We start from the raw sequence: 15867 nt of genomic DNA, 5'->3' as shown, positions 1-15867 counted from the left end.
AAGTGTCAGGGGTGCCACTATCTTGGAGAATCCCTCTATGAATCTCTTATAGTAGCCCGCCAACCCCACAAAACTCCTGATCTCTATGGCAGACTTAGGACTTTCCTACTTTACCACTGCTTCGACCTTCGCTAGGTCCACTGCAATCCCCTGGGCAGATATCACATGCCAAAAACTGAACTTCACCCATCCAGAATTCACACTTGGACAACTTGGCGTACAATTGCTTCTCTCTCAAAACACCAAGCACCAACCTCAGGTGTTCTGCATGTTCCTCCTGAGTTCTGGAATAGATAAGGATGTCGTCTATGAAGACTACAACAAACTTATCTAGGAAATGCCAGAAGATCATGTTCATGTAGTCGATGAACACCGCCAGAGCGTTGGTCACTCCAAAAGGCATAACCACATACTCGTAGTGGCCATACCTGGACTTGAAGGCCGTCTTCTGTACATCATCGGCCTTTACCAAAATCTGATGGTATCCTGACCGCAGATCAATCTTCGAGAACACTGATGACCCATGTAGTTGATCCATCAAGTCATCTATCCTCAGAAGGGAGTACTTATTCTTGATCGTCATTTTGTTCAACTGCCAGTAGTCCACACACATACGTGAACTTCCGTCTTTCTTCTTCACCAACAACACTGGTGCTGCCTAAGGCGAAGTGCTGGGTCGGATAAACTGCTTCACCATCAGTTCCTCTATCTGTTTCTTAAGTTCAACCAACTCTGCTGGAGCCATGCGGTATGGAGTCATCGACACCGGACCCGTCCCCGATACTAGATCAATAGAGAACTCCACCTCTCTGTGAGGAGGTAGCCCCGACACTTCCTCTGGGAATACATCCCCGAACTCCTGCACTACTGGTTTGGCAGACTCCATCTTTCCTCTTTTCACCTCTAGATGCGTGAAGATCACAAAGCATTGTGCACCACCTCGCAGTTCCTTCAGAACCCCTTGGGATGATAACAACTCAGACTCCTTCGAGTTTGGGAATAACAATCTTTTCTCTCGGCAATCTATAAGAATGCGATTGGCAGAGAGTCAATCCATCCCTAGGATTACCTCCAACTCCTGTAGAGGTAGGCAGATTAGGTTCACTTTGTACCTGCGTCCCTCTACCTCCACTGGACACCTCGCACACAAGGATGATGTCCTGACCAAACCCGACGCCGGGGTAGACACCGCAAGCTCACACTGTAGCTCGCACACCGGCAGACCCAACCGTTCCACACATGCATTTGACACAAAATAGTGTGTCACTCCAGAATCATATAGCACACAACAAGCTTTCCCAACTATCAAACAATGGCCTATAACAAGGTTACCTGAGCCTGCAGCCTCCGCTCCGGTCATGGCGTACACTCTGTCAGTCGCCTGAGGCCTGTTGCCTCTGTGCCTTTGCTGGTTCTGTGTAGGAGCCTGTACTGGAGGTCGCATCACTGTTCTAGCAAGGGTGGGGCAGTCCCTCCCAAAGTGGCCCTCCTTGCCACAATTGTTGCACTTCTTGAAGCCTGCAAGCTGGGGGTAGACATTCCTCTTGTGCGGTCCCCCATACTGGTAGCACTGAATCCTGTTCTACTGGGAAAAAGACTCCCTAGACCCCTGAGACTGGAAATAGGGCCTAGTGTAAGGCTTCCTCCTCTACTCGTGCCTGTGCCTGGACCCAGATGGTCCTCCCACTCTCTGCTGGGATGAGTGTTGAGTTTCCACCTCTACCTTCATCTTCTACATGACCCTTGCCTTCTCCACCAAGGCGGCAAAATCCTTGATGGATAGCGGGGTCACCATCAAACGAAGGTCTCCACGGAGGCCGTTCTCGAACTTCTGGCATCGCCACTCTTCGTCTAGTGGCATGGTGTAGAAACGGCTGAGGTACTTGAACTTTTCTGCATACTCAGTCACCGACTTGCTTCCCTGGGTCAACTGTAAAAATTCTACCTCTTTAGCGTATTTGACGTTGTCAGGGAAGTACTCGGAGAGGAACTTCCTCCTGAAGACGTCCCAAGTAACTGGCTCCTGTCTCTCCTCCACAATAGACTTCATGTTGACCCACCAGTGCTCAACCTCACCCTTGAGCATGTACACTACGAATGCCAGTCTACTCTCCTTTGGGCACATCTTGGCATCAAATATCCTTTCCAGGTCTTTCAGCCACTAGTCTGCTGCGTCTGGACTGGTCTTGCCTCCAAGCTTCACTGAGTGGTGTTTCAGAAAGTCCTCCAGACTCCACTCCCTGGCCGTAGGTCGTGGCTCCGGGCCAAAAGTAGGGACAACTACCCTGTTCTCCTCCAACTGGCGGAAGGCCTCCATATGCTGCCTGTGAGCATCTTCAGCAGCCGCCCTGACAGCCTCCATTTGCTGCATCACCAGCTGCTGCTGTTCAAGCGCTGCCGCTTGTCGTTGCATTGATGCTTCATGTGGTTGCATCATTGCCGTACTTTGCTGCATCATAGTAGCTACCATTGCTTCAATCGCTCTGGCGATATCTGGCACATCGCCCTAGGAAGATTGCGGAGTTCTACGGGATGGTGCCATAGTTCACTGGCACACAGGAAAACACTTGATTAGACTTGATAAGACAGGAATTAGCGAAAAATACCCAGAACGACACAGAGAAAACTAAGTGGACACCCAAGTCCACAGACCTAAGGGTTGACCGCTCTGTTACCATAAATGTAACATCCCAAAAACTGAATAACCTCAATTGATAAAACATCACATACATGAATATTCAGAGGGTACGAGGTTTAGGGTAGAAAGTATACAATACGTCAAATATACCCGGATTACAAGAAAAGGGCCCCATGGCCCAACCAGAAATGTACTGAAAAGAACACAATTAAAGATACTAGGTCTTGTTCGGACAAGAAAACATAAATAATAAAATCCTCCAGTAATGGGCCCCATAGTGGGCCCAACACCTGTCCAATCCATTAAGCTGCAGCATTCTTATTACCATCACTACTGCCAGGGGTTCTCACATCTGCTCACATCAACAAGGTTGATGATCATTGCAAAGGAAGAGACCACGCATAACACACAAGCAAGTGAAAGGGTAAGCTAGCGAAGAAGTCATTATATCAGGCACTCAACATACCATTCCACATTCAAACACACATAGCAGACACCCACATATGCAGTACCCATTCATATAAAACCCTAAGATTTAGCTATCCGGATACGTAACTGAGGCACCACCACATGGTAATGAAATTATGACCTAGCAATGAGGCGTCACCGCGAGGCCTTCACGAAATTATACCCTTACAGGAGGCACCACCACGTGACCTTCGTGGAATTACGCCCTGGCCCTTAGGCAACACCACGACCCCCCGTGGAATTACGTCCTTTTGTCGAGGCACCACCAGGGACTCCCCTTAAGAGGGTCCATGGAATTACGTCCAATCGATGAGACGCCACTAAGATCTCTCACTACAAGAGTCATGGAATTATGCCCTACCCATACTTTAAACATGTTCCACCCACCAATCAAGAATTTCCCATAACACAAAATCATGTACAATTAACAATTCATACAATTCATGCTTTCCAATTCATACCCAATCAAATAACATGCCATTTCCATTTCAAATGTACATATTAATCATGCTATCATCACACAACCCTTCCAGTAAGGCATTTGAGTCAGATAAACAAGCCACATATCGGTGAACCACTCAATAACAACATCAAAACCTACCCGCTGTCTCGCTCAAGCCAACAGGGCTCGCTCAGGCGAGAGGGACCCTCTCGCTCAAGCGAGTCCCATCTCGCCTAGGCGAGGGCACAACGAGGGAACAGGGAACCCTGCGAGGTCTCGCTCAGGCGAGTCCCTTCTCACCTAGGCGAGAGCACTCCTCGCTCAAAAAGAACGCGCGTCGCCTAGGCGACAAATCACGTAACATAAACCTGGGCGAGCCTCTGATAATCTCGCCTAGGCGAGACTACCTCGCTTGGGCGAAAAAACCAGTACTCGCCACTGTTTTCTCATACAGCAGCCAAGACCACGAACCAAATCATGCTTTAACTCGATCCAAAACGGACACAACACCAACCAATCCATACAGACACGAAAAGATGTCCAAAACAGCGGAAAAACACAAATAACAGAAGGTCCTAGCTTCCCTTACCTGGAAAACAAGCTAGCGGGACACTCCGATACGAACACAATGAACACGGCGGTCCTAAGGATGGCTAAAGAGGTGAAGCAGGAGCTGGGTTTGAGTTGGCTCGAAGAAGGTTCAGAGTAAACCCTAGCGGAGCGTTCTGTACGAGAGGCGCAAAGGTGATGACTGATTCTTCTGCAAGAGTGAAAAGTGCAGATTAGGGCAACTAGGAATGGTTTTTAACCTTTGGGCCAACCCTCAGGCCCAACAGACGCAAGGCAACCCTTAAAATGCTAGGGCAGGAAAAATTGGGCCTTACAACAACTTCAACAAATAAGAATGATTCTCCAACAATAAGGAATTAATTTTTTCTGATGTGGAATATGGATCTAAGCTGCAATCACAAAGCATACTAAGAAAAAATTCTACCAAACCATAGCCATGATACCACTTGTTGGGAAAAATGCATTATCAATTAAGAATATTACTGTATTTATCCATGAGAATCACTTTACTAATAGAGAAATAAGATAAAAAAAATATTATACACAAATATAACATGGAAACCTAAAATCGGAGAAAAAACACAATCATTGTCTAATGACAACTAGAGAATAACACTATGTGAAAATTTGTACAACACATAGACTACTCTCTTATGCCTTTTGATTCCAAGTACACACACACACTCTCCAAAACAAGAATTTAACAAAACCTCACAACATTTTACTACAAGAGTATAAGAAAAGTCAAATACAAACTTAAAATGTCTTTAACTAAGACAAAGAACATCATGGACTTAAAGCCCATTGTATAACCACTAACACCCACTCCCTAATTTATATTAGGCGATGTGAGACTTCTCAAGACCAAGACATATTATTTTCATCGGTCTAACAAGTTCTATATACGAAATTTGTAAAATATAAGATAATAAAATTAAAAAAAAAACATATTGTATTTGAAAAATTGAAATAGTAGCACAAAGACTTGTTAAATAAATGTGCATTGATAGTGATTTAGTAATTTTTAAAGTTAAAAATTAAACAAAATTATAATATAAAATTAAAACAAAGATTTGGAACTAAGGTTATATATAATGAAAAATTAAACTATTAAAATTATGACAAAAATATTTAATAACCAAAATTACGGATTTTTTTATAATATACCAAACAAAATAAAATAACAAAAATTCTCATCCGTTAAGTTTACCTTTATCAAAGCCAGTGGATGCGATTAACTTTCCCATCGTGGGGAGATATGATTAAAGCTTCGATCACCATTATAATTCATATATTTTCCTTAATTTGCAATCGTTATTTCAGATTTTTTTTTCTCCCCTACAAGTTCACTAAATTCAAATACCTTTTTATAAATAATTTTTCAATTCACAATTCAATTTAAGCACTTGTAAAGAGTGAATGGGATAAGTCACAACAAGTTGAGTCAGAAATAAGTTAACTCAATTCTTATTTTTTGATAAATTAAAAATTTTGTAACTTGATTTAACCCAACAATTAAATGGATTGACTTACTTAAAAAATATTTTTTAATTTATTTTATATATTTATTATATTATAATTAAAATAAATTTAATTTTTTAGATTAAATATATTTATAATTCTAAATTTAAATGTAAAATTAAAATTTCTCTATAGTTGGTGAGTTCGATTCGAATTTGCGATAAGTTGGATTGATTTAGGATTGTGAATACATTCTAACCTCTATTTACAGCAACCTTTCAATAAATTTACATAATTACACAATTAATATTTTATGACAATAGTTAAATGAAAATCAATTCATAATTAATTTTCTATGATAATAGTTAATTGAAAAACTAATTCAAATAATTAAGTTTCAAAATCCAATTAAATCAACAATTACATCCTTAGTTGAAAACTACCATATACTTCCACATCTTAAAAAATCTCGAAAAGATAATCTGTGGTGGATATCTAAAACTGGAACCAACTAATCCCTTAGGAAAAAAAAAATGTTTGGGGTCATATGGCCCTTAAGAAAAATAATTTTTTAATAGTGTGGATAGAATATAATATATTACAATGGAGTCGGCACTTTGCACTTTCGGGTCTCTTTGTCACAGTGTCTGTCACCTTACCCTTCAGAACAAACACGACAACATCTCAGAATTTCCTCTTACCTTGTATATATAGATACATATGTTATGAGTCTCTGGTGTCCCAGACAAAAATTATTAAAAAAGAGAAAAACTTTTCCAACCCCAACTCAATATTTTGTCCAAATTCATTGTTTCAACGTCAACCATGAGGCGACACTTATCAAAATTCTTTCACTACCCAATTGGGTTTAACCTATCAAATTCCTTTCCGGTGAGACCCCTCTCTCTCTCTCTCTCGGTTTGTTTAGCTTATTCTTTTGGTGATGTAACTGGTCAATCAAGTTGGTTGTAATGGATTGAAAATTGACGTTTTGGAACACATCTATGAAGTTAACTGAATCGTTCATCCCATGTCAAATTTCGGGTATAAACTTATAATTTCCCTGTTCTATCAGGATCATGGAAAACCCCCTCATTGTACTTCAATTCAGTTTCTTTTTTTATCGAATGCTCACTTCAATGATAAGTTATAGTGATACCCATTTACATGCAGATGAGAACTGTTATTTTATTTCTTGTCCTAAGAGTACTGGTTAGCCTGTGCTAGATTCATGCTTTGTGTGTTAATCTGGGGTGTGGTGGTACTAATATATGTGCAAATTCAGTAATAAACTTGTACTCCTCCTCTGGTTCTACCAACCTAGAAAATGCAAAAATCAATCACTTAGTTGTTCCATTTTAATATAAATTAAGTTTTTACCGTATGCGTACTTGAAGGATTAAATATTGATACCCAGATGATTATTTTTTGTTGTTTAAGAATTTATTAATCTGGGGTTTTGGTGGAGTTTATATGTGTTCAAATTTTGTTTATGAAAATGTGGCTGGCATGTGACACTAATTTTCTTGAAGCAGTTGAAATGTGATGTGAGTTCGTTCTATGCTACCAATAGTATTCGTCAAGGTTTGTTCGGTGGACACTTGAATGAATGTGCCACAAGAGCTTTGGCCACTACATCTTGTGCTTCGGTGTCTGAAGATCTGCCAAAGGATAATTCCGTCTCTGATATGTTGGTAGATTCATTTGGAAGGCTTCACACATACTTGAGAATATCTGTAACAGAGAGGTGCAATTTAAGGTGTCAGTATTGTATGCCAGCAGAAGGTGTGGAACTCACTCCTAGCCCTCAAATTTTGACAAAAACTGAGATTCTACGATTGGCAAATCTGTTTGTAAGCTCCGGGGTAACTAAAATACGTTTGACGGGTGGGGAACCAACTGTTAGAAAGGATATTGAAGACATATGTTTGGAATTATCAAACTTGAAGGGACTGAGAACATTGTCCATGACTACCAATGGTATTGCTTTAACGAGAAAACTTCCAAGGCTGAAAGATTGTGGGCTTACTTCCCTCAACATTAGTGTAGACACTTTGGTACCTGCAAAGTTTGAGTTTATGACCAGACGCAGAGGGCATGAAAAAGTTATGAATTCAATTAATGCTGCCATAGACCTTGGATTTAATCCAGTTAAGGTATTTCTTGGTTACATATCATTACTTTTTGCTAGTGTTTCTCATTGATCACCTTCCCATGAGCAGCTACCCTTTTGCTCAAATTCATTAAGTTAATCAAATGAATTTTTCAACAAGGGTGCATAACCTCAGGTAAATTTCATGTCACTGATGGATGAATTTTAAGGTATCTTTGATGTTTCTCTGCATTTCAGGTTAATTGTGTTGTAATGCGAGGATTCAATGATGATGAGATCTGTGATTTTGTTGAGCTGACCTGGGACAAGCCAATTGATATTCGCTTTATAGAGTTCATGCCTTTTGATGGGAATGTTTGGAATGTCAAGAAACTTGTACCCTACTTAGAAATGTTGGATACAGTGGTAAGGTAGAATTCAGACTGGAGGCCTAACTTTTATACTACATTTTGTTGTTCTCTTATAGCAGATAGAGACCCTTTATAACCATCATTACCAAACAGATGAAACAGTTTCCAAGCTTAAAAAGAGATCAGGATCACCCTACAGATACGGCCAAAAATTTCACAATAGATGGGCATGAAGGTAGAGTTTCGTTTATCACATCAATGACTGAGCATTTCTGTGCTGGTTGCAATAGATTGCGGCTACTTGCTGATGGAAACTTCAAAGTCTGTTTATTTGGTCCTTCGGAGGTAAGTTATATTCAAATCATCAAAGCTCAGTGTACTATGCTTGTCCCCTAAACCTGGTGATGGTAATTGGGCTAAAATTTGTGATGTCACTTCTATTTGAATACTTAATGTTTTTGGTGAATCTGTAACGCTAAACTTGATGATAGTATATGAAGTCTGGATGCTTAGTACGACATGAGTACGTACAACTACAAGAATACGATGATCTTTTTGAAATTTAGGATATGCTATGTTTTGGATTCTTAGCAAAACATTATAGATGCATAATATCGGTGAAGAAAGAGAGAGTGGGGGTAATTTCTCATTAATTCATGATTATGATGATCGCAATTTAATTTAAAAAATTGATATGAATGGAGAAGTATCAGTATTTGACATGGGAACAAACACCTTGATGTTTGCATTTTGAGTATCAGGGCATCGTAGATCATATTAATTGCAGGCCTTCTAAATGTACGGTAAATGAATTGGATAGTTTGGTGATGAGGGTGAAGGACTCGGGATTAAGAAATTGGTATTTAAGGCCTATAAATTTTTTGGCAAGTAAAATCAAGACTTTCTATGCAAACTTTTAGCAGTCTTGTTTTTTAAGGAGTGTGACTGATTTCTTGCAGTTAGCTGTTTCAATGGCTGAGTATGGTTCTGGGAGTTGTTTACTTTTGGATTAGAATTTGAAACTGTGATGTCTATTGTCAGTTCTGAATTCTTGATATGGTACATACTCGATAATGGGGAAAAGGGAAACTATCTGCCAACTCATAATAGAAAAACATAACTTCAAATATTTGTTTACAAAGATTGAAGTTCCCTGCAGAAAGTGGATTCCTGTAGTGAATCTTGATATTTGTTTGTAAATGGAAGATTTGATACACATTAGGACATGGTCTTTGCGAACATTAAAATATGGCTCTACCTCATACAATATTTTGGATTGAACATGCACTGTCTTGCCCCTTCTTTCCATTGCACATGCTATTTCATTTGATATTCTATTTATTTGATTACTTGTAATTGATTTTTTAGGCGCACTAATATTCTATTTTCTTATCAATGAAACTGATAAATATTTTCCCTATTCAAGACATGCCGGTCATTATGGATGTTATCTCTACCATTTATGTTCAAGTTAAAGGTGCTTGATGTATGTATGGATGTTGACATCAGTCGGGACAATAAAACGTGTCATGGCATACATATAGCATCTTTAATGAGAGCTTCATTAAAAGATTTTTGTGATTTTCTTATATGGATCGTGTTTCAGGTTAGTTTAAGAGATCCTTTGAGATGTGGTGCAGAGGATCATGAACTTAGGGAGATAATAGGAGCAGCGGTATGCACTTCTTCTGATTATTATTGCTAAATCTCAATTGTGTTGTAATGATTTATAATGTTTTTATTTCTTTACCAGGATTTATCATCCTTTTAATATAATGATGCTGCTGCAATAGAATTTCACTCACTACTATTTTAATTTAACATGGTAGTGAACCTTTATTAAAAAAGATATACTTTAGGAATAAGAGGAGCATAGCAAGAAGGGACAACACACCCCACAACCTAACTGAAAAGGAGTTAGTTAGAGATTATGTATATATGGAGAAAAAAGTGGGTGGGGGTGATAGAGTTAGGTGAAGTTTAGCCTCATTTGGCAATCGGTAAACCCTTATAATGTAACTATTCTTATAATGATGCATGGATATGATGCGTGTATCGGATATGGTACGTATCGGATATATCAATACACTTATTTTGAAAACAATAAGGTATGATACGTTATATATGCATATTGAAAAATTTTACAAAAACCTTAAAACATGATAAATATATATTGTTATTGTGTGAATTCAAATTAAAATCAAATATCTTAAAAACTGTCAAAATAAAAAGTTATAAATTATTTTTATCACAAAAAGTATTACAAGTTTATAGATTAGATACTTTATTGATAAATATCGGTAAAGTATCAGATATTGATACGTGTCAAACATGAATACATGACACAGATTGAGGTATCAGTGCATCATAACTTATCACCTTCAACCTCTAGACTAACGTGAGCATTTCCATTGAATAATATGTTACTGACTCACTTCTTTCCTATGATTTTCCATCTGTTTGCTCTTGTCCTAGTAAGCTCTTTGATTGCTTTTGAACAACATAGTCAATAGTGGATCATAGACTACTTGAAATTGTGTGTCCAACTTTAGCTAAGCAATATTATGAGTGGTCTTGTACTATCCTATTTCTTAATGTTATCTTTCCTTTGTTCTAGGTGAAGAAGAAGAAAGCTTCACATGCTGGCATGTTTGATATTGCAAAGACTGCAAATAGGCCCATGATACATATTGGTGGATAAGGTCTCTTCTTCTTCCTTTCTTTCATTTTTCCTATAAAGGTTATCCATTCAATCTCTAAAATATTTATTTTACAATTTACTGAGGCACATCATGATTTTTCTCTATTTCAGGTATCACACAGTGATAAAGTTACTTACATAGCAGGCAACCAGAGTAGTCCTAGTGAGAAGTACCCCTGAATTGAGTATTATCTGAGATCTTTTGTCATTTAGACCCTTTCTAATATCTCAACTTTCTAGGAACGCAAAATGTATGGAAATTTAAGAGACCAAAGGTGTTAATTATAGTTAAATATATGTCTAGATATATATAATTTGAATTAGATTTTAGGAGTGTTTTATGTTTTAATTATTAGATATTATTTAGTGGATGAAGAAAAAAAAATTAGGCTATTGTTTAGACTTAGAGAGTTAGATTGAGATATTACTAAACGTTTGTTACATTTGCTTTATGTATGAAATAATGTGGAATATTATACATTTTTTACCCATTTAAAATATATTTTCTAAACATTAAAAACCTAAAAACCAATAATAAGAGTTTTATGATAGGTTTTTTTAGGGGAAGATTCATTAGGGAGGTATAACAACAATGAAATCTAAGCTCAATTCACATGGATTATCACCATCTTCAACGCACAACCTTAAAGTAATTTAAACTCACTTGGATTTTGAAAAATATATTTTTCAAGAATGAATCCTTTCCACATTGATAATACAATTAACCAACATGTTAAGTTGATTACATAGATTGGATCATCATGACATGAGTATAAAAGGTGGAATATGTCTTTTTAGAACTTGTATAAGAACTAAAATCACTTATTTTGGCTCTGGCACTATATTGTTGGGTGGATCTTGAAAGATAGAAAAAATCTCATTCATAGCCACACATACGACTTTTCAATGGCGGACCATTGTTGTGACAAGGGGAGCCATGGCTCCCCAAAAAAATTTTAATTCTATTTTTTATATATGTTATATATATTTTAAAATTATATTTATAGATTATTATTTTATTTATATTAAATTTAATAAAATATTTTATTTTATCATCTATCTTATTTATATATTAAAATTTATATATATTTATTGTATAAAAAGTAAAATAAAAATCAATTTGATGGACATTGGTTAATGAAAGGTAATAAATTTTATCACTAGTGATGAGGTTCTTTTACAGTAAATCATCAAAAAATAATGAGAATAGAAAGAAATATAAAGAGATAGATTAGGAAACAAAAGATTGAAAAATGCACAATATCTCTCATGAATCGAGATTAGTATCTTATTATAATTTATGTGTTTATGATTCTCATATTACGATGATTTTCTTAAATTAAGTTTTTTTTTTCTGAATTAGTTTGCCTAATTATGATGGTAATAAGGATTCTTTTCTAAAATTGGCACTAACCCTAATTATATTTGTCCTGAAATTAGTATATCATAGATTATGAAATTTAGAAATTTTGTGTTTTCCATTACATATGGTAAATTTTGTAAGATTTTATGGATGTATCTTGGGTTGAACTACGAATTTCGTTGCACATAATGAATTAGTTGAATAACTTTGAATTGGATTAAAAATTAGAATATCCTTATAATGTTAATTTAATGAATTAGAAAGATTATAAATTGAAAAATGCATACAAGAATCACTTTATGAAAATGATTGAAACAAAGAAAATGAATTTTTTTATTTAATTAGAAAAAATAATTTATATATAAAAAATCTAATTTGACACTCTTAAAGTTTTTGTCCAAGTTTCGCCATTCCGACTTTCCACAAAATTTTATATGTATCTATAATATTTAATACGAAATTTTATTTACTCACTTGAAATTGAGTACCCCACAATTACTTAAACTCTTTGTTAAGAAGACTTTCAATACAATGACTATATTCAGGGGTAACATCAAGCAGATCTGAGTTCAATCCATATAAGAGTTGATTAACACCACCTTCAATATAAAATTTTAAGATAATGAGTTTATAGACCTAAGTTGTCCAACTTTTTCATTTCTACTTGTAAGACTTAGACTCAATATGAGATTTAGATTATAAGTTTCCAACGTTATGTTGAGTCTATCCATGTGTGGCTAAGTGCGGGGCATGCCTAAACGGGCCGGGCCAACCGACATTGCCACCCCTAATGCGAAGTACCACTTTTGGAGGGAGATCTTTTAATGGTTAGGAGGTTGTTGGGTAATATGAACAAGGAGGAGGATGAGACACAAAGAAGAAATATTATCTATTTTAGATGTTAAATTATGGAAAAGGTGAGCTCAATCATCATTGATGGAAAGAGTTGTACCAATGTAGCAAGTAAAAGGCTGGTGGCAAAGCTTGGTTTGGGAGACATCTATACACCCTAGTCTTTATGCTTTTGCAATGGCTAAGTGAGGATGAAGAGTTGGTGCTGGATAAGCAGGTGGATATTACTTTTTCTATAGGTAAGTATGTAGATTAAGTGGTATGTGATGTGGTTCCTATGGAAACAAGTCAATTGTTATTAGGAAGGCCTTGACAATATGATAGAAAGGTGACATTATGGTCTATCCAACAAGTATTTTTTCTTGCTTAAAGGGCAAAAGGTGCCCGTAACACCTTTATCAACTATAGAGGTTTGTGAGGACCAAATAAAAATGAGGGTAAAGAGAGAGCGAGAGAGAAAAGAAGAAAGAGAGAGAAAAAGAAAGAGAGAAAATAAGAGTGGGAGAGAAAACCCAAAAAAGGCAAGAAAAGGGGAGTAAAGTTGAAAAATCAAATAGTGGTAAAAGTCCTTTATGACAAAAACACCCCCTATATATGCTTATGCCTAACAATATTTATTTGTCTTCTGTAAAAGTTTCTTTATCTTTAGGTGTGGAGCACATTCTCAAGGAAAATGCAGATGTATTTCCCAAAGACATTCCTCAAGGTTTACCTCCTAAAAGATGTATTGAACATAATATGGATCTCATTCCAAGGACATCCTTCATAACATGCCAACCTATAGGAGCAATCCACAAGAGACTAAAGAAATACAAAAGCAAGTAGAGCAACTCATGAAAAAAGGATGGCTTGAATCTCTAGTGGAGTTGCCATCTATTACAACCAAAATCTCGACTAGACGACGAACAAAAAAGAGACGAGCTTAAAAAGAGATTTTAAAGTTGTCACCATAGTTTATTATAGAAAAAGTATGGAAAACAGTAAAATAAGACATGCTATACAAGAACTAGATTTTAGGTCCGGAAGTCCGTTACGCGTAGTGAAAATCAAGATTCACGTAGTTCTTAGAGAAATTGTTTGTTAGAAAGTGTTGATGTTTTTAATTTTTGAAATTTTATATCTTTTTTGATATTTTTAAATTATTTGAAAATTAGTATCAAACGAAGTAAAGGCTGAATAAACACTAAAAGAAAACAATTTTCATTTTTGTAAAATTTTTCTATTTTGGTAATTTTTTATAATTTTCAAATATTTTTAACTTTTTTAAAAAAATAACATGTGTGTAAAAAAGATGGGGTTTAATAAAAAAACAAAGGTGAAAAATGGGATAAGATGCATGGAAGGGTGCATGCAAGGAGTAAAGGCTGAAAATAAAATTAAAATAGATTGAGGCTACGAATTGTGAAAAGCAGGGTACAGTAAGTAGACGAGAACCAATGGCAAAAGGGGTGCAGGACTTAAATAATACGGGTGTAACGAGTAAATAGGAATAGGAAAAGAAAACACAAACAAACATACAAATGATGAAGGTGTAAATATTAAAATGGGGATGCACGTAGGAAACAAAACAAGGCTAGACCCAAGACCCAAGACCCAATAGACAAGAGGTTGAGAATATTAAAAGTGGGGTACGGAAAGCAAAATAACCCAATTTAAGCCCAACCCCAAAATAACTGTCAAAACATAAAAATCCCTTAAGGGTTTGTTCTTCCTCTGCGTGAGCAACACCAATCCTCACCCACTCATGGCTGGCCAGGGCCAATGTTGCCGACGCCGATCACCGCCGAAGGAGCTGCCAGCGTTAACGTCATTGTTTCTCTTTCATTCCCTTTCGCGTCCGAGTGCTCCTTTGATCTCATTTTTACTCACAAACACGAGACACTCCTTCCACTCATTGATACCAGAAGCGTCGTCGTCATCCACGGCGCTCCAACTCCCTCATTCTTCTTCTTGCGCCGGCCACACCAGGTCTGGGAGCCACGCCGCTGAGCCCTACTGTCGCGCCCTCAACCGGAATCGCTCTTCTCCAATCGAACTTTGACACGCCTCCGGCAATGCGGCCGACGAATTTTTCTTCCCTTTATCTGTTCGATTGGGTGATGGTTGTTCTCTGTTACTTGGATGATGGAATAGTCTTGGGAGTGATGGAAACTGTTTTGGTATTCTGTTTTCTATTGTGCAAGTGGAAGATGTGAGTGATAAGGCGATAAGCGTGAGCGAGTCCTCTATTTGGTGAAGAAAATGAAAGAAGATGAAAGATGGATGAAAAAGGGAGGTGAGGAAGATGGTGAGGGAATGGGTGGCGACAATGTGTAGTTGGAAATGCGAAAGGATGAGTGCTTGTGTGCGCGTGAATGGGGAGAGAATCTAGAGGGAGCTGTTGTTTTTATGTGATGGTATTTGTTGGTTATGGAGAATGATGATAGATGAAAAATGTGGGTCTGAGTTGTAGGATTATGAGGAAAGTTAGCATCTACCGGTTTAGCGGGAGGAAGAAAAATGTGCTTCGGGTATGGGTAGTGTGCGTCGGTCTCAACGTGGTTAATCATGAAGGCATGATGATGGAAGAATGGGAAGTAGTAACAGTAGGCGAACAACCATGCGGCATCAACCATTTCATACAAGATTTATGTGATCAAACACTGAGTGACAGAATTACGGGGGCCTTTGAGAAAGCTCATGAATATTAACCAAGGGATCCCTCAGGATTCAAAACTGAAGGTCCTTGATACCTCAACATTAGGTTACGTAAATGGGAAGGGGTGGTTAGTTCCTCCCATTGTTTTCTGCCACCTTATTTCTTTGCTTTTTTTTTTTTTTACAAAAAAGGTCATTTTTCCTTTTTTATTATAAAAATAGGTCAGTTTATTAATTAATTACATAACAAAATCAGTTTAACGATAATTTGA

The 15867-nt window shown here is 37.2% G+C and overlaps 2 protein-coding genes across 2 annotated transcripts; one reads left to right on the top strand and one right to left on the bottom strand.

Moving 5' to 3' along the window:
- Positions 1-658: 658 nt before the first annotated feature.
- On the bottom strand, positions 659-2125 carry LOC146886905 (uncharacterized). Its single transcript, XM_085671930.1, has 3 exons — positions 1742-2125; positions 1070-1582; positions 659-985 (listed from the first exon to the last, which is right to left on the bottom strand). The coding sequence occupies exons 1-3, from the start codon at positions 2123-2125 to the stop codon at positions 659-661; spliced, it is 1224 nt and encodes a 407-aa protein (XP_085528056.1).
- A 4533-nt stretch (positions 2126-6658) lies between these two features.
- On the top strand, positions 6659-10758 carry LOC146886904 (GTP 3',8-cyclase-like). The gene is made up of 6 exons (XM_085671929.1): positions 6659-6676; positions 7115-7735; positions 7930-8097; positions 8196-8387; positions 9649-9717; positions 10660-10758. The coding sequence occupies exons 1-6, from the start codon at positions 6659-6661 to the stop codon at positions 10741-10743; spliced, it is 1152 nt and encodes a 383-aa protein (XP_085528055.1). The 3' UTR covers positions 10744-10758.
- The last annotated feature ends 5109 nt before the right edge of the window (positions 10759-15867 follow it).

The sequence above is a fragment of the Vigna unguiculata genome, chromosome 4 (genome assembly GCF_037176805.1).
Source record: "Vigna unguiculata cultivar grain cowpea cultivar isolate G323 ecotype 2 chromosome 4, ASM3717680v1, whole genome shotgun sequence".
Lineage (NCBI taxonomy): Eukaryota > Viridiplantae > Streptophyta > Magnoliopsida > Fabales > Fabaceae > Vigna > Vigna unguiculata.
Note: the sequence above shows the minus strand (reverse complement) of the source record. Positions and strands in the feature narration are given on the sequence as shown.

Bases quoted from the DNA above. Each gene is read 5' to 3' on its own strand.
- LOC146886904 (XM_085671929.1), top strand. The intron at 7,736-7,929 runs GTATTTCTTGGT...TCTGCATTTCAG, and splicing joins TTGGATTTAATCCAGTTAAG to GTTAATTGTGTTGTAATGCG. The intron at 8,098-8,195 runs GTAAGGTAGAAT...ATTACCAAACAG, and splicing joins TAGAAATGTTGGATACAGTG to ATGAAACAGTTTCCAAGCTT.
- LOC146886905 (XM_085671930.1), bottom strand. From the start codon at position 2,125: ATGTGCCCAAAGGAGAGTAGACTGGCATTCGTAGTGTACATGCTCAAG. The intron at 1,583-1,741 runs GTCATGTAGAAG...TTTTCCCAGTAG, and splicing joins CCTTGGTGGAGAAGGCAAGG to AACAGGATTCAGTGCTACCA. The intron at 986-1,069 runs GTAATCCTAGGG...CCAAACTCGAAG, and splicing joins TACCTCTACAGGAGTTGGAG to GAGTCTGAGTTGTTATCATC.